At 48.3% G+C, this 16,782-nt stretch overlaps 1 protein-coding gene across 1 annotated transcript in view; it reads right to left on the reverse strand.

Annotated features, from left to right (window-relative positions):
• The window catches only part of LOC136591805 (polyunsaturated fatty acid lipoxygenase ALOX15B-like), a 99,614-nt gene extending 91,267 nt beyond the window's left edge, over positions 1-8,347 (reverse strand). Inside the window, exons 1-2 of the mRNA XM_066588552.1 lie at positions 8,164-8,347; positions 2,430-2,634 (exon numbers count right to left, since the gene is read on the reverse strand). Of these exons, the coding sequence (XP_066444649.1) occupies positions 2,430-2,634; positions 8,164-8,301 (343 nt within the window). The 5' untranslated portion in view covers positions 8,302-8,347. The remainder of the gene's footprint in view (positions 1-2,429; positions 2,635-8,163) is intronic.
• Positions 8,348-16,782: the final 8,435 nt, after the last annotated feature.

The raw sequence follows: 16,782 nt of genomic DNA on the forward strand, positions 1-16,782 counted from the left end.
GGAGCTGTACTGTAAGAGCGGTCACACTATGGAGCTTTACTGTAAGAGCGGTCACACTATGGAGCCTGCACTGTAAGAGCGGTCACACTATGGAACCTCTACTGTAAGAACGGTCACACTATGGACGATCTACTGTAAGAGCGGTCACACTATGGAGCCTCTACTTTAAGATGGGTCACACTATGGAGCCTCTACTGTAAGAGCGGTCACACTATGGAGCCTCTACTGTAATAGAGGTCACAGTATGGAGCCTCTACTGTAAGAGTGGTCGCACTATGGAGCGTCTACTATAAGAGCGGTCACACTATTTAGCTGTCTACTGTAGAGCCGTCACACTATGGAGCCTCTACTGTAAAAGCGGTCACACTATGGACGATCTACTGTAAGAGCGGTCACACTATAGAGCTCTACTGTAAGATGGGTCACACTATGGAGCCTCTACTGTAAGAGCGGTCACACTATGGAGCCTCTACTGTAATAGAGGTCACAGTATGGAGCCTCTACTGTAAGAGTGGTCACACTATGGAGCTCTACTGTCAGAGCGGTCACACTATGGACGATCTACTGTAAGAGCGGTCACACTATGGAGCCTCTACTGTAAGATGGGTCACACTATGGAGCCTCTACTGTAATATGGGTCACACTATGGAGCCTCTACTGTAAGAGCGGTCACACTATGGAGCCTCTACTGTAATAGAGGTCACAGTATGGAGCCTCTACTGTAAGAGTGGCCACACTATGGAGCTCTACTGTTAGACAGGTCGCACTATGGAGCCTCTACTGTAAGAGCGGTCACACTATTTAGCTGTCTACTGTAAGAGCGGTCACACTATGGAGCCTTTACTGTAAGAACGGTCACACTATGGACGATCTACTGTAAGAGCGGTCACACTATTGAGCCTCTACTGTAAGAGCGGTCACACTATGGAGCCTCTACTGTAAGAGTGGTCACACTATGGAGCCTCTACTGTAATAGAGGTCACAGTATGGAGCCTCTACTGTTAGTGTGGTCACACTATGGAGCTCTACTGTTAGACAGGTCGCACTATGGAGCCTCTACTGTAATAGCGGTCACACTATTTAGCTGTCTACTGCAGAGCCGTCGCACTATGAAGCTATACTGTAAGAGCCGTCACACTATGGAGCCTCTACTGTAAGAGCGGTCACACTTTGGAGCCTCTACTGTAATATGGGTCACACTATGGAGCCTCTACTGTAATAGAGGTCTCAGTATGGAGCCTCTACTGTAAGAGTGGTCAAACTATGGACGTACTACTGTAAGAGCGGTCACACTATGGAGCTCTACTGTAAGAACGGTCACACTATGGAGCTCTACTGTAAGAGCGGTCACACTATGGACGATCTACTGTAAGAGCGGTCACACTATGGAGTCTCTACTGTAAGAGCGGTCACACTATGGAGCCTCTACTGTAAGAGCGGTCACACTATGGAGCCTCTACTGTAAGAGGGGTCATACTATGGAGTCTCTACTGTAAGAGCGGTCACACTATGTAGCCTCTACTGTAAGAGCGGTCACACTATGGAGCCTCTACTGTAAGAGCGGTCACACTATGGAGCTCTACTATACGCGTGGTCACACTATGGAGCCTCTTCTGTAAGAGCGGTCACACTACGGAGCCTCTACTGTAAGAGCGGTCACACTATGGAGCCTCTACTGTAAGAGCGGTCACACTATGGTGCCTCTACTGTAAGAGCGGTCACACTATGGAGCCTCTACTGTAAGAGCGGTCACACTATGGAGCCTCTGCTGTAAGAGCGGTCACACTATGGAGCCTCTACTGTAAGAGCGGTCACACTATGGAGCCTCTACTGTAAGAGTGGTCACACTATGGAGCCCCTACTGTAAGAGCGGTCACACTATGGAGCCTCTACTGTAAGAGCGGTCACACTATGGAGCCTCTACTGTAATAGAGGTCACAGTATGGAGCCTCTACTGTAAGAGAGGCCACACTATGGAGCTCTACTGTTAGACAGGTCGCACTATGGAGCCTCTACTGTAAGAGCGGTCACACCTTGCAGCAGTCTAGTGTAAGAGCGGTCACACTATGCAGCAGTCTAGTGTAAGAGCGGTCACACCTTGCAGCAGTCTAGTGTAAGAGCGGTAATGTTTTGGATTCCTTTCCTGTTAAAATGATTGACTTGTTATAATACACTTGATGCTGGGGCGGGCCGCTTTCCCAGGGATTTATACTAATTGGAGTATTTGGTTTCAGGAAGGTTTGTTATCCTTCTCCTTGACCTCCATTTTGTTCTTCTTCCTGTGGATCAACACAGCGGGATAACAGGTGACTGGATGGCCAGGAGTTATCAGCCTGACTATGGACCATGACATGTTCTCTGGGTGGAGCTATATGTTATCCTGGTTTACCCCCCATGTCTGGATCATCCCCCTGCTCAGGATTACTCACCTCTCCCCTCTGGGAACAGCACACTGCTGTCCCCGGAGACCCACTGGTACACGGGGAACAGGTGAAGCTTCCCAATGGGGTTGATGACCTTGACATACTGGCAGTACCAGGCATCCTGGACCGGGAACAGGTAAGTCTCCTTGAAGAGTCGCACAGACAGGAGCATCCCAATATCCTCCTCGATGTTCAGCTCATAGTCACACACCTGTAGAGGCAGAAGGAACATGAACAAACTAAATCTACCAGTGGTGGAGGACTGACCAATGTGTCTATAGAAGGAGGACATGTATAGGGCAATGAGGTCTGCAAACACAAATAGTAGGTGTTGATTCATTGTCTGTGAGATACATAAATTAGATTGTGAGCTCTTGGGGTCAGTGATGATAGGAGTAATACATTGTGTGTTATGGGGGGATGAGATCTTGACTTGCTGAATTAAATGTGGCTCTTTGAGTAGAAAAGGTTGTTGCCCCCTGACCTCCAGTGATCACATGCAGAGCTTCCGTCACTAAGAACCCTCACAGTAGTACCCTGAGGCACAGTAGATGTGTGGAGCGAGGAGAGACAGCACATTGTACAATCACCAACAGGGGAGATTACATGAAGGTGGTACTTGGTCTGGAGTAAATCAAGAAGAAGTGACTGCAGTGTCCAGCTCAATACAAGGGGAAGCCTGTGGTAGGCCCAGGTTGGGTTGAGGTATGAGTCATCTCTGAGGGCTTCGAGGAGGAGCTGTAATGTAGGACTGCGAGCCTGGAGAGTGGCTGCACTGTTTCAGTTACATGGATAGTTATACTAAGAGAATCAATCCACAAGTGTGGCGTATTCCAGCTGAGCACACCGGGAGCTGGCTGAAGAATAGTGCGGCTAAGGCTGCTTTCACACCTGCGTTACGGTCAGTTCAGGGTCTCCATCTGTTTTTGGAGGAAACTGAAAAAAATAATCTGTTTGTTTCCCCTTGATTTCTGTGAGAGGCTTCAGTTTCCTTCCATCCTGTCAGATTTACATTTTTTAATAGAAAATAGAGCAGTTTGCAGCCTTATTTTTCAATCCAAAGAAAAAAGAAACCCGACGGAATGGAAGCAAATGGAAGCCTCTGAACAGGGGCGGAGAACGGGAAGATAAAACGTTGGGGCCTATTTCTTCAGAGCAGCATTTCTTAGGCCAATCTAACTGAAGCCTGGGCTTATCTATCAGTCACAAATGTAGTAAAAGGGTGGAGCACAATATACAGCTATCCCCGTCCACAGGATGTCCACAGCTTAGAGGATAATGTGCAGATCGATGGGGATTTCCCTACTGAGACTCCAGCCAATCTTGAGACCGGGGGTTCGATGTTCACCGTCCTCCTCACTGTGGGGTAACTGCACCCCCTACAATGAGGAGCAAACTATATGAGGAGCTGGTTGTGCAAGCACACTAACACTCCATGCACTTTCAATGGGACTGCGGAGATACCTGAGCGGCACCCACGGGGGGATTTCCATCACTCCTATTTAAGTGAAAGGAGTGCTGACTGTGCATACTTGGCCAACGCTTCATTCAGAGTAACATCGCTTCAGGGGGAAGAAGTGACCCAACTGTAGCAGGAGAGTGGGACACAGGAGTCCCGTTCTCCAGATTGTCAGGGGTCTCAGTGGTAAGACCCCCACTGATCAGCAAGTTATTCCCTATCCTGCGGATAGCATGTAGCTGGATAATTTGACATTTTGGTACAACCCCCTTAAGAGGCATTGCTTCCACCAGCTGGAGTAAGTTTTTGGCATAATCTCTGCCCGTTTCTGATGTAAGGGTGACCACTTGGGCATGGCCATGCCCACTTATTGAAGAAGAGCTGACGTCTGGTTGTCGTCACGTCTGCAGCAGGTCAGAACAGCAGGAGGGGCTCCACTGAGGACCAAAGGCGCCGGACGTGAAGAGGGGAGACTGCAGGAGTCATAAAAGCTATATTAGTTGTGTGAAAAGATTTATATTGCAAAAAAACACAGTTGAAAGTTTGCAAATTTGGCAAATGTAATATACAGAAGTTTATTTGTGGAAGCTTCTGGGTGTTTCTGAATGGTATATGTAGTCTTGTGCTTCTGTGTATTGTCAATGTGCTTCACATGAGTGAATATGATGTGTATTGTATAGCTTCAGCACTGAATGGGTTACAGTCTGGGTTATGCCTGGAAAAGTATCTATTTGTACGTCATGTGACCTTGTTTTATATATGTGGTTGCACAGTGCATGAGAGAGTTTTTTTTAGTTTTGACATCTCCAGCCCCTTTACCTTCTGTATCCCCCCATTATCTGTACTATGTAAGCTCGTTGGAGCAGGACCCTCACCCCTACTGTTTCCATCAGCTGATTACTATGTAACCGTGGGTCTGTAATGTTTGTAATTTTGTCTTTCTGTATCCCCCCTGTCTATGTAAGCGCTGCGGGATATGTTGGCGTTATACAAATAAAGATTATTATGTTATTATTTATTATTGGATTGAAGAGAGACCGGAGAGGAGTTGGCCTAGACACAGACGCCTTCAGTCTGTGTGGAGGTGAATATGGAAGAGGCTCAGAGGATTGCAAATGGGTGGTTTGGACCCCTTAGTCTTCCCTCCTGGAAGATTAAGTGAGAGCAAGAATCTGCAACAAGTGCGAGTTCCCACCGTGCAGTGCTGGGAGCCTTCTACAATTCTGTGAGTGTGTGCCGGTAGAGAGTCGGTGAGTGTTTGTGAGACGGTGTCTGGGTACAGAGAAGCACAGATAACTTGGCCCGCGTAATCCATTCTGTTCTCCCGCGTTTTCCTCCCTGTTATATCATATGTTCTCTTGCACTGAATACCCTGCCAATGGATGTAAATTATGGACTGTGTTGGACTGTATTACAAGTTACATTCCAGTAACCGGCTTTACTTACCGTTCACGCTTCTGCCTTTAAACTTTAACCCCATGTGTAGACTTTTATTCTGACAAGAAGTCGCCATGGAGGAAGGAACAGTGGCGTCACATGTGACCAGAAAATCAAGGTAAACCGCACAAGGTTAACCCCCTTTATAACCTGCTCTCGACCCCTTGGACATGTCCCTGGTTTCCCTCCAGGTGGGAGATGGTAGTGCCACCGTGACAAGGCCTAAACTCATCCCTGCCATCTGCTAGGCTGGGGCCCACTCCTCGGACGCTGCAGGGCAGAGCTATCTTGGTGTCACAAACAGGATAAGTTCCTTCCTGTGCCTGTTCACACTGATCAGAGAGAAAACCCCTCTGCAATTATTTGCCCATGAAAATTTCCCACCGTGCCTGAAGGGAAACTAGGGCAGTCACCTCCACAGAAGTCTGCAGCTGAGGACCACCCAGAGAAGGAGTCTTCCACTGCAGTGAGCGAGCCACTGAACCTCTCTCTCCAAAACAGAGTGAGTCCTGACACGGAAGAGATGGCTACCGAAGTGATAGTAGGAATGCCAGCCGGGTATCCTCCCATGCAACCCCACTTCTACTGGGGCGACGAGCTGGAGCTGCCAGGGTTGGCAATGCCACTGCCAGCACCTATTTCTCTGCTGCTGAGAGACCACTGCCTGGAGCCTTCCAAAAAGCACTTTCTGAGGCCTGGAGACCTAGTGCCAGCTAGGAAAAGGTTTCCGCCGACGTCCATCTCCTCAGACGAAGAGAAGATGCCTGCTGCCTCGGGAGACACTAGCCAATCCAGCAGGGAGCCCTTCTTTTTTCCCTGGATCATCATCCACAAAAATAACCTAGAAGCTAGAGCTGCTATTCCTTCAGGGTTGTGTCCCTTTGTACGGGACTTTGAGGACCTGAAAGTCCAGCTTTATTTGGTGGTCCAGATGAAACCAGGAACTATGCCATCTCATGAGTGGGCCACCCTTAGCTTTCTCCAACATAGAGGATTCCAGCACCCAGTCTAATTGGACTCTGTTACAGCAACTGCAAGACAGCTATTGTGAAGAGTGGCAGCACCTCGAGCAGTACCCTAAACTAAATGGGGAGATAAGGCTCAAAGACCCAGACAGTCCATCCTCTTTGGCCTCTTTAGGTCTAAGCTCATGGTCTAGTATTCCTCGCCCATGGGATGTACAATGGATTCAGAGTCTGAGTAGTCAATGGGACCACCTGTCCTTACAAGGACTGCCTGATGCTGATAGGAGACTCCTGTATGAAGAGACTTTGTAGTGCCTTTATGTTTGCCCTTCTTTTTGCACTTAAGGACAAAAGACTCTAAAGTTATTTAGCATGCCAAATGTTCTATTGTTTATGTGAAGGTTAATGCAACATTGTAATGTTTAAGGTACTGTGCAGGGAAAGGAAAGAGAGTAGAACGTAAACGTTTTGGTTGCATTAAAGAATGTGGATGCTTGTTTGAAGGATGAGATGTGTGTGAGAGACATGCAGTCTAGATGCTACCCTACTAATTACCAACTCTCTAGTGTCAGTCTGTGATTTGTATCTGTTCAGGAAACACAGCCAGTATAATTCTCCCATCCCTGCTCCCGGCGCACAGTTGTCCTCCCCACTACTGCTGTCACTGTCCCAGGCTCCCTGGGCGGCCGAGATTTAAGCTCTGCTGGTGTCACTGTAGCAGGCTCCCCGGCCATAAGGCTTGCTCCCCGATGCTGTCGTCTGTTCCCTGGACGTTCTTTGCTGTTCTCCGCTGTGCGTCTCCCTTCTCTCCTCAGTGGCGGCGGCATGGAGCGGCAGCGGTGGCAGGAGAGTGCAGTCCAGCGCTTCCCCGCTGCTGCTGCTGCTCCCTGCTGTAAGTCTCCCTTCTGCCCGGAGCGAGCAGTTTCCCAGGGAAGATGGAAGAGGGACAGCTGCTACAGGGAGACATAGTCTGTAGAGATTTTTGCCTGCCCTGGAGGGTTAGGGATTGTTTTGCTGTTAGCCTTACATTATTAACTGTACATGCTTCCATATTACAGCTGTAACAAGGAAGTCTTTGCAAAAAATAATGTAAACGTAACAGGACAATAATCTCTAACCCTAACCCTCCAGGGCAGGCAAATATCTTTACACACAGTGCTGCTAGGACCTTACAGAACTGAGCCTATCGGGAGATAGGGGTGTGGTAGGGGTCTTCCTGCATCCAAGCCCTGTCAAACGCTGAGTTTCCTGGTGGCATTAATATACAATAATATCAGAGCCCACTCCTCAGACGCTGCACAAATAAACCTAATTTTCAGTGTATGTGTGTATAGTTTGGATTGCAACTGTAAGTACTAACCACTATATATTGGGAAGCCCCACAAGGACGGCTGCTCTGGAGATACTCTGACTGGACATCTACACATTGCAATTTGGTCTTGTGGATAGGGAATAACTTTCCACCATGATAGAATCCCAACATCTGCTCTGTTTGGTACAAATCAGTAGGGAACTTGTCAAAATTGATTTGCGCCAAAGAGAAGGCGCCATGTATGCACAATTGGGGTGCAACAGCCCTAGTAAATGTGTTCCATGTTCTTCAACCTCCAAGGTTACAGACCCTCACAGGAAAGGAGGAATACTGTGGAACTTCTAAAGGAAACCCACATAAAGCCCAAGCACATGTGGGCCCCAGATTAATGTGACTCCAGAGCTGCAGGAGCCGAGTGACACATGGCTGTCACTTCTCCTTCATTGGGGATAAGGGGCCCATGGTGACCTCGTTAATGTGATTCTACCAAAGAATAGAAGCCTACTGGGACCCTACCACTCAAGGACCACATACAGCTGGGGCTGGCCCAACTCCAAGACCACTCACCGTTCCAGGTAGCAGCAGGTGGGACAGCTCCTGCTTAGCACTTTCTCCTTTCACCCCCACAAGACTGATGGAGATGCTATTGACGGTCCCAGCGAAGGGTTCACTTCCTGTGGCCACTGTCACCTTGTAGAGCGCCATGTCTTCAGAAGATGCCCCGCTCTGGATCAGCTCTGGTCCGTCTGGTACATATATGAGGCTGGGAGTCACTGGGCGTGATATAACCAAGCAAATGGGACACACATCCATAAAGAGTAGCTGCTGGCAAATTCTTAGCAAACACCCAACTGGAGTTAATTCACATGAAAGCAGGTGATCAGTGTGATAGCAGCCTGGGGCTGCAAGTACCATCCCTGATCTGAGCTGCTCTGTTCCTTATGGCAGGATAATATTGTGCTGAGTGAAGGAGCCACCGCAGGCCACATAGAGGACAACATGATTATAATGACTATGTGGTTGTGCCATGAACCTCCCGGTCCACAACGCAGAATATGAGAGGTGCCTTGGAACTTTAGATTACACCAACGTAAAAAAAACAAACAGCAAAGATGGAGACAGAGAGACTCCTTGCCAAAAAGAGTAAAACTTACCCCAAAATGTTCTTTAACTATATAAATAGTAAAAAGATAAATACTGAAAGTCTCAGCCATTTAATAAATAATTCAAATCTATGAATTTTCTTTCTCTCCAGTGTATGCGTATCTCAGACCAGATACATCGGAAACTACTCATGTGTGGACTCAGCGCGTAGGTATAGTCGGGACTAAAAATACGCCGGGCCTATATTTCCAATCAGTCAGCCAGGTGTGAAGATATGACTGGAAGTAAGGAATTACGATTTTTTAGAGTTCCTACGACCCCCCCGCGCGCTCTGTGTGACCTCAGAGGGAGGGGGGAGAAGGTAAAAGTGGGAGCTCACGGACCCCAAATTGTCAGCCCCTTGGAGGTCACTTACGTGAGGACTAAATGATTTCTTGGGCGAGACTCCACGCCACAGAATGGTAGCCCTCTTGTTGTATCCCCTGTTATCTTACGGTCTGTGACATCACATGTAAGTCTCCTGCCATTTTTCTTGTAACATCCCTTTTGTATTTTTCTGTAAATAAGCTCTGCTCTTTTCTTTGAGAATTAAACTGTAAATTAATTAGTGCCCCTCGTCCGTGTTACACGGAACCAGATTCTCTGAAGATTGGATTCATAAATCGGATCCAATTTACTGTTACAAAACTGGTGGTGGCCGCTGTCTGCATACTGCAGAGCTCTGGAGTGCGTTAGAACGGATCAGGTGGGCGATTTGAGCTTCTGCTTCGCATGCGTGCAGAAGCCTGGGAAAGCTGGGTACACAGCAGCCGGTATTCTAACCACTGCCAGCTTGCAATACTGCAGAGTGTTTGAGGACAGGTGGGATCGATGGGCATTGTCCCTTCCACAATTCAAGAGCCTTTTTCCTTTTCCTTTGAGCTTGCCTTCACCTCCCTGCTACGTGGCAACTAGTGGGTCACCAGAGGAGGCAATGTTGTGTTTTACCTGCAGATGCAAGGCGTTTTTCATGCAAAACTTTTCGCATCACTTTTGAGAAATTCCAATCTTGCGGCGCCTGTTTCACATGTGTCGGAGTATCAGCAAGTGCTTCCCTTTGTTTTCAATGGGCAACAACGCTGCACAGCATGCAATGTGTTTGATTGTCCCATTGAAAACAATGAGCGATGTGCTATGAGGCACGCAAACAATAGAGCATGCAGCAATTGTTTACCAAGCAGCATCGCTGTCAGGGAAAAAATCGCTCATGTGGGCCGCATAACTCCATTCCACAGCACAGAGTTCATACTCACGGGAGTTTTGTGTGTCTCACATGGCTAGTGAGAGGCCAATAGACATGAGTTTTCTCCTAAAAGGTCTGAGGAGACTCATAAGGCCTTGCTTGCTTCTCTGCATATATAGGAAGATGCAACAATACCTCTGCAGCGCCACCTATTGGAAGGCAGCATTCCTGAACATCAATGTTAGACTATACAAGTCTTGCATGGATGGCCTTATACGTCTCCTCACTCACCTTCCAGGTGCAGAAATGAAACTACAGCACACTGATGAGGGGCAGAACAACCTAAAACAGCTGTCTGTGTATGGATTCGGAATTAGTTTCAATTACCAGTCTTTGCTATAAGGCTTCTATAGAGTCTAACATGTGCTTGCAGGAATGCCGCCATCCAATAAGTGGCGCTGCTGAGGCATTGTTCCATCTTCCTGTGAAACACTGAATGAGCGGTGTTTAAATGGCATGATAAATGCCCCAGCCAAGCAGCGCGAGTTTTCAGGCCGGCCAAAGCTGAACGATGAGTGAGATTATGATTATCCCTCGTTATTCGTCATTGGCTGCATTCAAACTGAACAATTATTATTCCGCTTTGTTCATTTGAATGATTCCGAATAATAACCGTTGTGTAAATTGGGCTAAACCTCCCAGGATCACTGAGTACTAACTGGGCTGAAACCTGCTGGGGCGATGGTGTAGTCATCAGGTGAAGAGCTTGGTGGGGGGGGGGGGGGGCAGAGACATTCTTTACTTTGAACAGATATTTTCATATATTACAAATTGTATTCCTCTTCTATCCCACTGGCCAACAAAAGAAGAAGATTGTGGAATGTCTCCCTAACTTCCTGTGTCAGGTCTTACATAATTATGGAATGAGAAAAACTAATTTGACAGAGAAGGTTTTTATTAGCACTGGTTTCTGTGATATATTATAGGTAATAACTAGAGATGAGTGAGCACACTGGTCCGAGCTTGATGCTCGTTAGAGTATTAGGGCACTCAGGATGCTCGTTACTCGAGATGAACACCACGCGGTACTCGAGTCAATTGCATTTCCTTCCCCGCATGTTTAGCGCTATTTTCTAGCCAATAGACATGCGGGGAAGACATTACCACTTCCTGCTGTGACGTGCCAGCCCTCTCCATCCCCCTGCAGTGAGTGGCTGGTGAGATCAGGTGATCGCTGAATACTTAAACTGGTCCCGCCCGCGGCTCGCCTCAGATGCATGCTGCAGAGGTTAGGGAAAGTGCTGCTGCTGATATAGCGAAAGTGTTAGAGTAGGATCCAGTTGTCAAGAACCCCAACGGTCCTTCTTAGGGCTACATCTGACCGTGTGCATTACTGTTGTCGCTGGCTGGGAGCAGTAGTGCATCCATTTTTGTATTACGCATCTAGGCCTGTTCTCAGCCTGTCAGTAATAGCGTTCTCAGCCTGCAGTGCCGTACAACCAGCTCTCACCGTGAAACTGCACTCTAATAATTCCTAGCCTGCTGCGAACGACTTCAGTTATACCGTTCTGTGTCTGCAGTGCATTAGACAGCGGTCTCACCGATAAACAGTGCTGTAATATTACCGGGGCCACTGCAGAGTATTTCAGCTCTGCCGCTGTGCAGAGCGTCTCACAATACCCTTTCCTTGGTGGGGTTGAGATCGCCGCAGTTACCAGCACTATCCACTGGCTTTAGAGTCTTCTCCCACTCCACACAGCCTCTATTATCTACAAGTCTCTGCGAGCGGTAAATTACCCCTAGGTATCAGCGCAAGACACAAGTCACAGCATAGAGCCTCCGCTATCTACAAGTCTCTGTGTGCGGTGAATTAGCCACAGTTGTCAGTGCTGTACAGTGGGGTAATTTATTTGGGCCCTGCTCTATTCTTAATCCGCCATGATGAGGAGTAGCGGTAAGGGTCGAGGACGCGGACGTCCAAGTGAGGGTGTGGGCACAGACCGAGTTCCTGGTCCAGGTGTATCACAGCCGGCTGCTGCGGGATTAGGAGAGAGGCAAGTTTCTGGGGTCCCCAGCTTCATATCACAATTTATGGGTCCGCGTGGTAGACCTTTATTACAAACAGAGCAGTGTGAGCAGGTCCTGTCGTGGATGGCAGAAAATGCATCCAGCAATGTATCGACCACCCAGTCTTCTACGCCGTCCACTACTCCCGGCTTAGGGACTGCAACTCTGAATCCTCTGGCTGCTGCTCCTCCTTCCTCCCAGCCTCCTCACTCCATGAAAAAGACATATTCTGAGCAGGAAGACTCCCAGAAACTGTTCTCGGGTCCCTGCCCTGAGTGGGAAAAAACGGTTCCTCTTTCACCTGAGGAGTTTGTCGTGACCGATGCCCAACCTTTGGAAAGTCCCCAGAGTCCGAGTGATGAGGCTGGGGACTTCCGGCAACTGTCTCAAGAGCTTTTTGTGGATGAGGATGATGAGACACAGTTGTCTGTCAGTGAGGTAGTAGTAAGCGCAGTAAGTTCGAGGGAGGAGCGCACAGAGGATTCGGAGGAAGAGCAGCTGGACGATGAGGTGACTGACGCCACCTGGTTTGCTAAGCCTACTGAGGACAGGGCTTCAGAGGGGGAGGCAAGTGCAGCAGCAGCACAGGTTGGAAGAGGCAGTGGGGTGGCCAGGGATAGAGGCAGGGCCAGAGTGAAGAATCCCCCCAATTGTTGCCCAAAGAAACCCCCTCCTGGCAAGCCACCATGCAGAGGGCTATGTGTTCAAAGTTGTAGATGTTTTTTAGTGAGAGCACGGACGACTGATGAACAGTGGTGTGCAACCTGTGTTGCACCAAGATCAGCCGGGGAGTCACCACTACCAGCCTCACCCCCACCAGCATGCGCAGGCATATGATGGCCAAGCACCCCACAAGGTGGGACGAAGGACATTAACCACCTCCGGGTCTACTACGTCTACGGCGCGTCAGCACAGCGGTGGGCAAGCGTCAGCAAGCCATGCTGAAACTAATCAGCTTAGGTGACAAGAGGCACACGGCCCCTGAGCTGTTGCATGGTCTGACAGAGCAGACCAACCTCTGGCTTTCGCCGCTGAGCCTCCAACCGGGCATGGTCGTGTGTGACAACGGCCGTAACCTGGTGGCGGCTCTGCAGCTCGGCAGCCTCACACACATGCCATGCCTGGCCTACGTTTTCAATCTGGTGCTTCAGCGGTTTCTGAAAAACTACAACCATTAGTCCGACCTGTTCGGCAAGGTGCGCCGCGTCTACGCACATTTCCGCAAGTCCACCATGGATGCTGCCACCCTGAGGACCCTTCAATGTTGATTTCAGCTACCAGAATACCGACTGCTGTGCGACGTGCCCACACGCTGGAATTCTACGCTACACATGTTGGCCAGGCTGTACAAGCAGCATAGAGCAATAGTGGAATACAAGCTGCAACATGGGCGGTGGAGTGGTAGTCAGCCTCCGCAATTCTTTACTGAGGAGTGGGCATGGATGGCAGATATCTGGCAGGTCCTCGGAAACTTTGAGGAGTCTACCCAGATGGTGAGCGGCGATGCGGCAATCATTAGCATTACCATCCAGCTGCTTTACCTGCTGATAAGTTTGCTGTGAAGCATAAAGGCCGATGCTTTGCGGTTGGAACAGAAGATGGGGAATGACAGTATGTCACTTGATAGCCAGACCACCCTCATGTCTATATCTCAGCGCGTTTTGGAGGAGGAGGGGAAAAGGGGAGGAGGAGGAGGGGGAAGAGACAGCTGGGCACACTGCAGAGGGTACCCATGCTGCTTGCCTCTCATCTGTTCAGCGTGTATGGGCTGTAGAGGAGGAGGAGGAGGATCCTGAAAGTCATCTTTCTAGTGAGGACAGCGATGTGTTGCGTACTGGGACCCCGGCACACATAGCTGACTTCATGTTAGGATGCCTTTCCCATAACCCCCGCGTTAGACGCATTCTGGCCAACACGGAATACTGGGTGTAAATCCTTCTCGACCCACAGTATAAGGAGAACCTTTCCTCTCTCATTTCCGAAGAGGAAAGGGGTACGAGAGTGATGCAATACCACAGGGTCCTGGTGGAAAAAGTGATGCTAAAATTCCCATCTGACAGTGCTAGTGGCAGAAAACGCAGTTCAGAGGGCCAAGTAGCAGGGGAGGAATGGGGATCAGGCTGCATGTCCGGCGCAGGCAGGGGAACACTCTCCAAGGCTTTTGACAGCTTTATGGCTCCCCAGCAAGACTGTGTCACCACTCACCAGTCAAGGCTAAGTCGGAGAGAGCACTGTAAAAAGATGGTGAGGGTGTACCACTGCCCTTCATGATGCCTCTGCCCCATACAACTATTGGGTGTCAAAGCTGGATATGAACTTGCGCTGTACGCCCTGGAGGTTCTGGCCTGACCTGCCGCTAGTCTCTTGTCAGAGAGGGTGTTTAGTGCAGCTGGGGGAATCATCACAAATAAGCATACCCGCCTGTCAACTGCCAGTGCCGACATGCTTACACTCATAAAGATGAACAAAGCCTGGATTTCCCCAGACTTCTCTTCTTCACCGGCGGAAGGCAGCGGAACCTAATGATTGTTTTCGCTGCAACAGGAGAAAAAAGCATGCTCTATCACCACAAAATAAAATAGCTTTGTCAATCACTCATATTACTCCTCCTCCTAAAACAGCATGCCATCATGCTGAACTGCCAATTTTTACTGCAGCCCAAAAGGCTTTTTTTTTACAATTTTTCAAAGTTTCAAAAGTATTGATACTTTAACAGAAACCAAAGTTTTTCACAGGGCTGCCTCCAGGCTCTGTTACAAATTAAGCAACAGCGAGCTGTACCTTTAAAAAATATTTATGGGTTTCACTTGCCCTCGCAGTTGAGCAATTTTTCAGGGGTGCACTTGTACTCTTGGTACACCAATTTTTCTGGTCCTCGCCTATACTGTATCTAACTAATTTTTCCGTCCGTCGCCTACACTAATGGTACACCAATGTTTCAGGGGTTCGTCTACACTTTTGCTACAGAAATGTTACTGGGGTCTGCTTATACTTCTGCTACAGAAATGTTACTGGGGTCCGCCTATTCTCTTTGGACACCAATGTTTCAGGGGTTCTCCTATACTCTTGCTACAGAAATGTTACTGGGGTCTTCCTATACTTCTGCTACAGAAATGTTACTCGGGTCCGCCTATACCTTTGCTACAGAAATGTTACTGGGGTCCGCCTATACTTTTGCAACAGAAATGTTAGAAGGGTCCCCCTATTCTCTTTGGACACCAATGTTTCAGGGGCTCGCCTATAGTCTGGCTACAGAAATGTTACTGGGGTCGGCCCATACTCTCGCTACAGAAATGTTACTGGGGTCTGCTTATACTTTCGCTACAGAAATGTTACAGGGGTCTGCCTATACTTTTGGTACAGAAATGTTACTGGGGTCTGTTTATACTTTTGCTACAGAAATGTTAATGGGGTCCGCCTATTCTCTTTGGACATCAATGTTTCAGGGGTTCGCCTATATTATAGCTACAGAAATGCTACTGGGGTCTGCCTATACTTTTGCTACAGAAATGTTACTCGGGTCCGTCTATACTTTTGCTACAGACATGTTAATGGGGTTCGCCTATACTCTTGGTACATCAATGTTACAGGAGTCTGCCTATACTTCTGCTACAGAAATGTTACAGGGGTCTGCCTATACTTCTACTACAGGAATGTTACTGGGGTCTGCCTATACTTCTACTACAGGAATGTTACTGGGGTCTGCCTATACTTTTGCTACAGAAATGTTAATGGGGTCCGCCAATACTCTTGGTACACCAATTTTTCAGGGGTTCACCTATACCTTTGCTACAGAAATGTTACTGGGGTCCGCCTATACTTTTGCTACAGAAATGTTACTGGGGTCCGCCTATACTCTTGCTACAGAAATGTTACAGGGGTCTGCCTATACTCTTTGTACACCAATATTTAGGGGTTCGCCTATACTCTTGCTACAGAAATGTTACTGGGGTCTGCCTATACTTTTGCTACAGAAATGTTACTGGGGTCTGCCTATACTCTTGCTATAGAAATGTTACAGGGGTTTGCCTATACTCTTGCTATAGAAATGTTACTGGGGTCCGCCAAACTTTTGCTACACAAATGTTACTGGGTTCCGCCTAGACTTTTGCTACAGAAATGTTACTGGGGTCCGTCTATACTTTTGCTACAGAAATGTTAATGGGGTCCGCCTATACTCTTGCTATAGAAATGTTACAGGTGTCTGCCTATAATTCTGCTACAGAAATGTTACTGGGGTCTGTCTATACTTTTGCTACAGAAATGTTAATGGGGTCCGTCTATACTTTTGCTACAGAAATGTTAATGGGGTCCGCCTATACTCTTGCTATAGAAATGTTACAGGTGTCTGCCTATAATTCTGCTACATGAATGTTATTGGGGTCTGCCTATACCTTTGCTACAGAAATGTTACTGGGGTCCGCCTATACTGCTGCTACAGAAATGTTACAGGGGTCTGCCTATACTGTGTGTGCACAAAGACTTTCCATCGCGGTGTTTTACCTATCTGGCACAAATACACTAACTGACAAGGGCAGAAATGTGGGCCGAGGTCCTTGGCGGGGTGAAACTCTGCCATGTTTGGGCACTCTGATTTCTTCCTCTGTAATACCATCTCTGTGCACTGACAGCATAGGCTTCCCATTGTGGTGTTGAGCTATCTGACACCTACACAGAATGAATTGTGTGGGGACACATGCTTTTCCATAGCTATGTAACTCGCGGCACCTTGGGTCACACAAGGTGGAGTCTGGTACCGAGCCTGACCCAATGCCCGCTCACATACTTCCCAC

This window comes from Eleutherodactylus coqui, chromosome 1 (assembly GCF_035609145.1).
Source record: "Eleutherodactylus coqui strain aEleCoq1 chromosome 1, aEleCoq1.hap1, whole genome shotgun sequence".
In the NCBI taxonomy this organism is placed as follows: Eukaryota; Metazoa; Chordata; class Amphibia; order Anura; family Eleutherodactylidae; genus Eleutherodactylus; species Eleutherodactylus coqui.